The sequence below is a fragment of the Corythoichthys intestinalis genome, chromosome 22 (genome assembly GCF_030265065.1).
Source record: "Corythoichthys intestinalis isolate RoL2023-P3 chromosome 22, ASM3026506v1, whole genome shotgun sequence".
NCBI lineage: Eukaryota > Metazoa > Chordata > Actinopteri > Syngnathiformes > Syngnathidae > Corythoichthys > Corythoichthys intestinalis.
The window spans coordinates 8,829,215-8,838,777 of NC_080416.1; the positions used below are offsets into that span (position 1 = coordinate 8,829,215).

Below are 9,563 nucleotides of genomic sequence, written 5' to 3' on the forward strand. Positions count from 1 at the left end.
ATTTGTATTTTGTGCATACAGATTAGTTATATACACCTCCGAAAAGGTACTTCTGTATTTGTATAAGTGTTTTGTGCCCAGAAAATAGCACTTCATTTGCACAAGTTAGCATTTTGTGAGCACAAATTAGTGTCTTTTGTATGTTTGCTCTGTTTCATGCACACTAATTTGTAATTTGTGCACACCGATTAGTGTGGTATTTATGTAGGTTAGTAGTTTTGTATTTTTTGTGCGTACAAATGAATATTTTATTTGCACAAACTAATACTTGGCACAAAAATGTTGTATTTTGTGCACAAATTAGTATATTTTTAAAAAATATTTGTAGTATTTAATGCACATGAATTTGTATTTTGTGCTAACAGAAAATTATTATACGCAGACGAAAAGGTACTTTCATATTTGTAAAAGCGTTTTGTGCCCAGAAAATGCTATTTGATTTGCACAAGTTAGCATTTTGTGAGCACAAATTAGTATCTTTTGTATCTTTGCAGTATTTCATTCAAATTTGTATTTTGTGCATACAGATTCGTGTGGTATATATGTAGGTTAATAGTTTTGTAATTTTTGTCATTTTTCTGTGCGTACAAATTCATATTTGGTACAAAATTTTAGTATCTGTTGCAAAAAAAAAAAACAATTTTTTAAACATGTTTTTGTTGTATTTGTTGGTTAGTATTTTACTTGCACAAATTCATATTTGGTACAAAATTTTAGTATTTGTTGCAAAAAATAAATAAATAAATAAATAAATTTCAACATGTTTTTGTTGTATTTTATGCACATGAATTAGTATTTTTGTATTTTTTGTGTACAGATTAGTATTATTCACACACAAAAAGGTAGTTCCATGTTTGTATAAGTGTTTTGTGCCCGGAAAATACTTATTTAATTTGCACAAGTTAGCATTTTGTGAGTACAAATTAGTATCTTTTGTATCTTTGCAGTATTTCATTCAAATTTGTATTTTCTGCATACAGATTAGTGTGGTATATATGTAGGTTAATTGTTTTGTAATTTTTGTCATGTTTCTGTGCGTACAAGTTAGTATTTTATTTGCACAAATTCATATTTGGTACAAAATTTTTGTATTTGTTGCCCAAAAAAATAATTTTAAAAAAATGTTTTTGTTGTATTTTATGCACATGAATTAGTATTTTTGTATTTTTTGTGTACAGATTAGTATTATTCGCAAACAAAAAGGTACTTCCATCTTTGTATAAGTGTTTTGTGCCCGGAAAATACTATTAAATTTGCACCTGGCACAAATTACTATCTTTTGTATTTTTGCAGCATTTAATTCACACTAATTTGTATTTTGTGCATACAGATTATTGTGGTATACATGTAAGTTAATAGTTTTTGTTTTGTTTTTTTGCTCTTAAAATTTGTATTTTATTTTCACAACTGAATACTACCCAAAAAAAAATTTAGTATTTTTGTGCACAAATTAGTATTTCTTTTAAAAATATTTGTAGTATTTAATGCATATGAATATTTTTCTATTTTGTACACACAGATTAATATTATACGCACACGAAAAGGTACTTTTGTATTTGTATAAGCATTTTGTGCCCAGAAAATTTGCAAAAAATTCATTTGCACAATTTAGCATTTTGTCAGCACAAATGAGTATTTTTTTGTGTCTTTGCAGTATTTCATGCACTCTAATTTGTACTTTGTGCAGATTACTGTGGTATACATGCAGGTTAGTTGTTTTGTATTTTTTGTCATTTTTCTGTCCATACAAATTAGTATTTTATTTGCACAAATTAATACTTGGCAATTTTTTTTTTTTTTTTTTTTTTTGCATTTTGTGCACAAATTAGTATTTTATAAAAACAACATTTGCATGAATTTGTACTTTTGTATTTTGTGCATACAGTTGTGGTCAAAAGTTTACATACACTTGTGAAGAACATAATTTCATGGCTCTCTTGAGTTTCCAGTTATTTCTACAACTCTGATTTTTCTCCGATAGAGTGATTGGAACAGATACTTCTTTGTCACAAAAAACATTCATGAAGTTTGGTTCTTTTATGACTTTATTATGGGTTAACAGAAAAAGTGATCAAATCTGCTGGGTCAAAAATATGCATACATGGATCTGAAAAAGCGAATCATTGACTTGAACAAGTCAGGAAAGTCACTTGGAGCCATTTCAAAGCAGCTGCAGGTCCCAAGAGCAACAGTGCAAACAATTGTTTGTAAGTATAAAGTGCATGGCACTGTTTTGTCACTGCCACGATCAGCAAGAAAACACAAGCTATCACCTGCTGCTGAGAGAAAATTGGTCAGGAGGGTGAAGATTCACCAAAAAGCAGATCTGCCAAGAATTAGAAGCTGCTGGAACACAGGTGTCAGTGTCCACAGTCAAGCGTGTTTTGCATCTCCATGGACTGAGATGCTGCCGTGCAAGAAGGAAGCCCTTGCTCCAAAAGCGGCACCTTAAGGCTCGACTGAAGTTTGCTGCTGATCACATGGACAAAGATAAAACCTTCTGGAGGAAAGTTCTGTAGTCAGACGAAACAAAAATCAAGCTGTTTGGCCACAATGCCCAGCAATATGATTGTAGGAGAAAAGGTGAGGCCTTTAACCCCAAGTACACCATGCCTACCGTCAAGCACGGTGGTGGTAGTATTATGCTGTGGGGCTGTTTTGCTGCCAATGGAACTGGTGCTTTACAGAGAGGAAATGGGATAATGAAGAAGGAGGATTACCTTCAAATTCTTCAAGATAACCTAACGTCATTAGCCCGATGATTGGGTCTTGGGCTCAGTTGGGTGTTCCAACAGGACAATGACCCCAAACACACATACAAAGTGGTAATGGAATGGCTAAATCAGGCTAGAATTAAGGTTTTCGAATGGCCTTCCCAAAACCCCATTGAGAACTTGTGGACAATGCCGAAGAAACAAGTCCATGTCAGAAAGCCATCAAATTGAACTGAACTGCACCAATTCTGTCAAGAGGAGTGGTCAAAGATTCAACCAGAAGCTTGTGGATGGCTACCGAAAGCGCCTAATTGAAGTGAAAATGGCCAAGGGACATGTTACCAAATATTAGCGCTGCTGTATGTATATTTTTGACCCAGCAGATTTGATCACTTTTTTCTGTTCACCCATAATAAAGTCATAAAAGAACCAAACTTCATGAATGTTTTTTGTGACAAAGAAGTATCTGTTCCAATCACGCTATCAGAGAAAAATCAGAGTTGTAGAAATAACTGGAAACTCAAGAGAGCCATGACATTATGTTCTTCACAAGTGTATGTAAACTTTTGACCACAACTGTACATATTATTATTATATGAATACAAAAGGGGACTTCCGTATTTGTGTTTTGTGTCCAGAAAATAGCATTTCATTTGCACAAATTAATAATTTGAGCGCAAAATGAGTATTTTTCTCCATGTCATGTCTGAGGCTTCATCCATGTGAGGAACACAACACTCCAAATAACAACAAAAGCTTTAAACACAAACACGACTTGTGATCACCAGGCTTTTAGTGGATGAAGTGTAGGCACATGCGGGTGTTTTTCTACAAAACAGCACTTTTGGTTTCTTTTGAAAAACACTAAAAAGTCACCTCACGCACTCTCGAAAGGGAGAAGTGAAGCCGATGGTAGCGGTGTTCCGCAAGGATCCGCTCCCTGACCCCTAGCTTTGCTTTGGCATGCGCGAGGCAAAGGGCGGGGGCACAAAAAATGCAGCATCCCGAACGCTGTCGTTGAATCCTCATCTGTCGTCGCACGTTTCGGCGGGCTCGCCGTCGCCGCTGCAGACGGACTGAGCGTCTTTGGCTAATGCGGCCGAATCTTTGGACGTTTTACGCTTGGCGTCACGACCGGTTTGCTGCGGGAAGTAGGAGTTCAGAACATGTAGGAGAATCTGAGAAAGTGAAACGTCAAGGCTTACATCGCTGATGGAGCGTCTGGTTCTGGTTCTGGGGAGCGTTTGTTTGCCGCACTGGGTGCCCGTCGTCACCATCCTCTTCTCGCGTAGACCCGATTCGAACGTTTTACCTGTACGGTGATAGAAATTAACTCATTTTTTACCATTGGTGGCAATAGACATTGAAGGAATCTGACCTTTTAGCCAAATTGCCGCAATATCGCCAGCCGAACCGTCGGAACCGCGCTAGCGCAATTCCAACGACCCGTGCCAGCGGAAACCCGACAACTTGGCCAAAAGGCCAAACTCGCGCGTTCACCTTAGTCTTAACATCTTGTACTGACTCTCTTCTGCTTTTGGTAAGTTTTACAGCAGGGTTTATTGTGCTATCTGACAGCGCCCTCTTGTGGTCGCTTTGCGACATGGTTTATTGTTTTCTTGCCAAATCAATACGGCTGCACGACGTCTCAGTCTGACGCCTACGTCATGTTGTACTTACAGTGGGGCAAATAAGTATTTAGTCAACCACCAATTGTGCAAGTTCTAATTGAAAAGATTAGAGAGGCCTGTAATTGTCAACATGGGTAAACCTCAACCATGAGAGGCAGAATGTGAGAAAAAAAACAGAAAATCACATTGTTTGATTTTTAAAGAATGTATTTCCAAATTAGAGTGGAAAATAAGTATTTAGTCACTTACAACCTAGCAAGATTTCTGGCTGTCAAAGAGGTCTAACTTCTTCTAACGAGGCTCCACTCGTTACCTGTATTAATGGCACCTGTTTTAACTCATTATCGGTATAAAAGACACCTGTCCACAAACTCAGTCAGTCAAACTTCAAACTCCACTATAGCCAAGACCAAAGAGCTGTCGAAGGACACCAGAGACAAAATTGTAGACCTGCACCAGGCTGGGAAGACTGAATCTGCAATTGGTAAAACCCTTGGTGTAAAGAAATCAACTGTGGGAGCAATTATTAGAAAATGGAAGACATACAAGACCACTGATAATCTCCCTCGATCTAGGGCGCCATGCAAGATCTCACCCCGTGGCGTCAAAATGATAACAAGAACAGTGAGCAAAAATCCCAGAACCATACGGGGGGACCTAGTGAATGACCTACAGAGAGCTGGGACCACAGTGACAAAGGCTACTATCAGTAACACAATGTGCCGCCAGGGACTCAAATCCTGCACTGCCAGACGTGTCCCCCTGCTGAAGAAAGTACACGTCCAGGCCCGTCTGCGGTTCGCTAGAGAGCATTTGGATGATCCAGAAGAGGACTGGGAGAATGTGTTCTGGTCAGATGAAACCAAAATAGAACTTTTTGGTAGAAACACAGGTTCTCGTGTTTGGAGGAGAAAGACTACTGAATTGCAGCCGAAGAACACCATACCCACTGTGAAGCATATGGGTGAAAACATCATGCTTTGGGGCTGTTTTTCTGCAAAGGGACCAGGACGACTGATCTGTGTAAAGCAGGGGTGTCCAAACGTTTTGCAAAGGGGGCCAGATTTGGTATGTTAAAAAAGTGGGGGGCAGACCTTGGTTAACGACTTTTACGTAGAACAATATATTTAAGCAAATTTTAAGAAGGCGGTCTGTGTGTCACATTCGCTTCATTATTTTTCTTTTAATAATTTCAACAATATCGCAACTAGCCTTGTGGCGTTCTCTTTCAACTCTCGGGCTCTTGCGAAATACTGCTGCTGTGAAATCAAACTAGCTTCAAGTTGCTTCAATTTCTCGCTGCATATCTTCCCTGTAATCTTGTCGTACATATCAGCGTGTCTTGTTTGGTAATACCGCCTCACATTGAACTCTTTAAAAACAGCGACTGTCTCTTTGCAAATGAGGCGAACACAGTTGTTGCGTATTCTAGTGAAAAAATAGTCCAATTTCCACCTATCCTTGAAGCGTCGGCCTTTCGCACTCAACTTTTTTTGTTGATCTTTGCCATTTTAGAAAATTGGGAGTAATGGGTTACAACGGGTAATGTTGCTTAGAGTGCTGCTGCCTTTTAGTGGGTAAATAAGGAGCAGCATTTAGTGTGTAAGCTACTTCATATGCTGGTGGCAATAATGCTGACGAATTTATTAAGTCTGTGTGCGGGCCAGATGTTATTGATTTTATGACAGAGGCTGGGGGCCGGATGAAATTTGACCACGGGCCTCATTTGGCCCCCGGGCCGGACTTTGGACATGTCTGGTGTAAAGGAAAGAATGAATGGGGCCATGTATCGAGAGATTTTGAGTGAAAATCTCCTTCCATCAGCAAGGGCATTGAAGATGAGATGTGGCTGGGTCTTTCAGCATGAACACACAGCCAGGGCAACAAAGGAGTGGCTTCGTAAGAAGCATTTCAAGGTCCTGGAGTGGCCTAGCCAGTCTCCAGATCTCCACCCTATAGAAAATCTGTGGAGGGAGAAGAAAGTCCGTGTTGCCCAACGACAGCCCCAAAACATCACTGCTCTAGAGGAGATCTGCATGGAGGAACGGGCCAAAATACCAGCAACAGTGTGTGAAATGCATGTGAAGAGTTACAAAAAAACGTTTGGCCTCCGTTATTGCCAACAAAGGGTACATAACAAAGTATTGAGATGAACTTTTGGTATTGACCAAATACTTATTTTCCACCATGATTTGCAAATAAATTCTTTAAAAATCAAACAATGTGATTTTCTCGGGGTTTTTTTCCCCCACATTCTGTCTCTCATGGTTGAGGTTTACCCATGTTGACAATTACAGGCCTTTCTAATATTTTCAAGTGGGAGAACTTGCACAATTAGTGGTTGACTAAATACTTATTTACTTACTTATAGCTTAAATGCTATAAAATGCTAACTTTTTTCACAATGCTCTTAACAAATGGTTCAAATACACATTCCCACAAAAAATGGCCAAATATACAAACTAAATTATGAATGCACTAAAAAAAATAGCTGAAATAAAAACTTGTCTAATGTTGGTCTTAACAGGGAGCAGCTTGATTCAGCCATGTGAAATGAGTTATGTCATATTCACAGTTGCCGCTAGAGGGCAGTGTATCCACCCAAATCAATACTAAATGTAAACACTTTCAAAACAAACCATGACAACTCCACATTAATCACGCGAACACGAAGCAACAAAATTGAATTCGAATTTGATTTTCTAATCGAATTACTCAAGTTAACCGATTAATCGTTGCAGCACTAAATCAATTGCTCTGAAACATGATCACAATCCCAGTTCAAATGGTTTTGACGTCTATTGCTGTCAATCCAAAAAGTGTTTCAGCAGTTGCTTTTCTTTCAAAGCTATTCTTCATATCAAAATAAACACCGTGATTGGTTGAAAGAAAAAACAATAACATCTAGAAATTGAAAAATTACTGGTTTTTTTCCACTAGTGTGACTGACACACCTTAAATTAGCGTTAAAAAGCCTTTTGAAAGGCTAAAAAAAGATTAAAATGATAAAATATCATGTAAGACTCATAGGCTACATTATGGGTCCTGAAAAATAAATGTTTAATTTAAAAAATATATATATATACAAATATCAATAGGTGGGTCTGGAGAAGGGGCGTCATTCTTACTGTTTCCAACCGGCAGAGGAGCCTCCACGTCGGTGTTGGTGAGCCACGTCGACTCGGTGTCTCTGGTCCAGCTCTCGTGGTACCTCGGCTCGATGATAGCGTCCGCCCTGCTCCCCCCGCAGCCCATCATCCGCCACAGGTGCGACGAAGGCGGCCTGGGGGCCTCACGTCCTCGCGTTCATCTCCCCGGAGGCTCGGCGCTTCATCCCGGACGCCGTGGCCCGGCCCTGGGTTGGTCGTGTTCGGTGGTCGCGGTGTTGCGGTGACGCTGCTCCCTCGGTTAACATCAGCTGACCCGCGTGACCACACGCCGTGCGTCATCCGAGCGAGGAGGCGGAGTCAAATCGGGCCTGGGACGCTGATTGGTTAGGACGCTGTCGTCATTGTTATTGTCATAATATTAGGCACGCTCTGCAAAGATCATTTGGTCACATTCATAGGTACTCTTACTTCCTTTTAAAAAGGTAGTCACGTGCAGGTGAAATTATTAGGTACACTGAAAAATGCTAATACAAAAGTCAATGGATCTTCCTTTTCCGACAGCTTAAATGTTATTTCATGACTAGATAGTTTATTTTTTGTCATATTTAAATGTCTGATTTTCTGTTGTTTAATTCTTTAACATTTGAATACCTACTGTTTTTGAAGACCTTTGATATTTTTAGATGATTTAGGACACAGTTGTCTAACTCAAAGCCTGAGGGCCAAAATTGGACCACCACACCATTTTGTGTGGCCCGCTAAAGTCATTGCATTGACTTTCAAATTTCTCGAGATGAGAATATATCTAAAAAAAGAGGAACGTTTTGATTAGAAAGATTGTTTTTCCATGATTTAAAATCAACAAAAAATAAATCTATAAAAAAATTTTAATTTTAAAGAAAATGAGAATACTAAACTATTTGTTTTTATTCAGAAAACATATTCATTTTAATTATTACCAAAATGCAATTTAAAAAAAAAAAAAAAGAAATTACTAGTTTTAATTTTAAAGGAAATTAGAATGCTATTTTTCTCTTTTTATTCATACAAATATTCATTAATACCAAATTACAAATAATTTAAATAATATTTAATAAAAAAATTACAAAAATGTTTTAATTTTAAAGAAAGTGAGAACACTACATTTTCTTTTTATTCATAGAAATATTCATTTTAATTCTTACCAAATTACAAATGATTTAAAATAATTACAAAAAACGTTTTAATTTTAAAGGAAATGAGAATACAAATTTTTTCTATTCATTAAAATATTCATTTTAATTATTACCAAATTTCAAATAATTAAAAAACAGTATATAAAAAATTATTAAAAATAAATGTTTTAATTTCAAAGGAAATGAGAATACAATTTTCTCTTTTTAGTCATAAAAATATTTGTAAATATTTCAATTAGTACCAAGTTACAAATAATGTAAAAAATATTCTTTTAAATATTTACCAAAAAAATGTTTTAATTTTAAAGGAAATTAAATGAGAATACTAAATTTGTCTTTTTATTCATAAAACTATTCATTTTAATTATGAAATTTTAATTTTAAAAAAATGACTAAAAATAAATTTTAATTTAAAATGAAATATTTTTTTTATTCATTAAAAATAATCATTTGAATCAATACCAAATTACAAATAATTTAATTTAAAATGATTTTTTTTTCTTTTTATTCATTAAAAATAATCATTTTAATTCATACCAAATTACAAATAATTTAAAGATTTTTTTTAAAATAAAAACATTACTAAGAATAAATTATTTTATTATACATATATATATATATATATATATATATATATATATATATATATATATATTCTGGAGGTGCAACAATCGATTAATCAACAGCTAATTGAATAGCAAATTAATTGACAACTATTTTGATAACCGATTAATCGTTTTGGACCTTCCTCACCTTAAACTTGTCAAAATTCTTGAAATTATAACACATATATATATAAAACGTCAGTTGTAAATGTTACGTCATTTCTTCATTATATTTTTGTTCAAAGCTGGACATGAACAAAAATCCACTTTTACTTTAGAAAACAACAATTCACATTTTTTGCCAATTTTACAGTCTAGGCTACCTTCT

The 9,563-nt window shown here is 36.1% G+C and overlaps 1 protein-coding gene across 1 annotated transcript; it reads right to left on the bottom strand.

Moving 5' to 3' along the window:
* Positions 1-2,045: 2,045 nt before the first annotated feature.
* Positions 2,046-7,754, bottom strand: si:ch211-215i13.3 (brain and acute leukemia cytoplasmic protein). Its single transcript, XM_057828163.1, has 3 exons — positions 7,474-7,754; positions 3,920-4,026; positions 2,046-3,856 (listed from the first exon to the last, which is right to left on the bottom strand). The coding sequence occupies exons 1-3, from the start codon at positions 7,601-7,603 to the stop codon at positions 3,740-3,742; spliced, it is 354 nt and encodes a 117-aa protein (XP_057684146.1). The 5' UTR covers positions 7,604-7,754; the 3' UTR covers positions 2,046-3,739.
* Between the last annotated feature and the right edge of the window lie 1,809 nt (positions 7,755-9,563).

What these genes read in the sequence shown, in the direction of transcription:
- si:ch211-215i13.3 (XM_057828163.1), bottom strand. Translation starts at nt 7,603, where the DNA reads ATGATGGGCTGCGGGGGGAGCAGGGCGGACGCTATCATCGAGCCGAGG. An exon ending in TCCTCTGCCGGTTGGAAACA is followed by an intron (nt 4,027 to 7,473) that starts GTAAGAATGACG and finishes ATCACCGTACAG; the next exon opens with GTAAAACGTTCGAATCGGGT. An exon ending in CCAGACGCTCCATCAGCGAT is followed by an intron (nt 3,857 to 3,919) that starts GTAAGCCTTGAC and finishes TACTTCCCGCAG; the next exon opens with CAAACCGGTCGTGACGCCAA.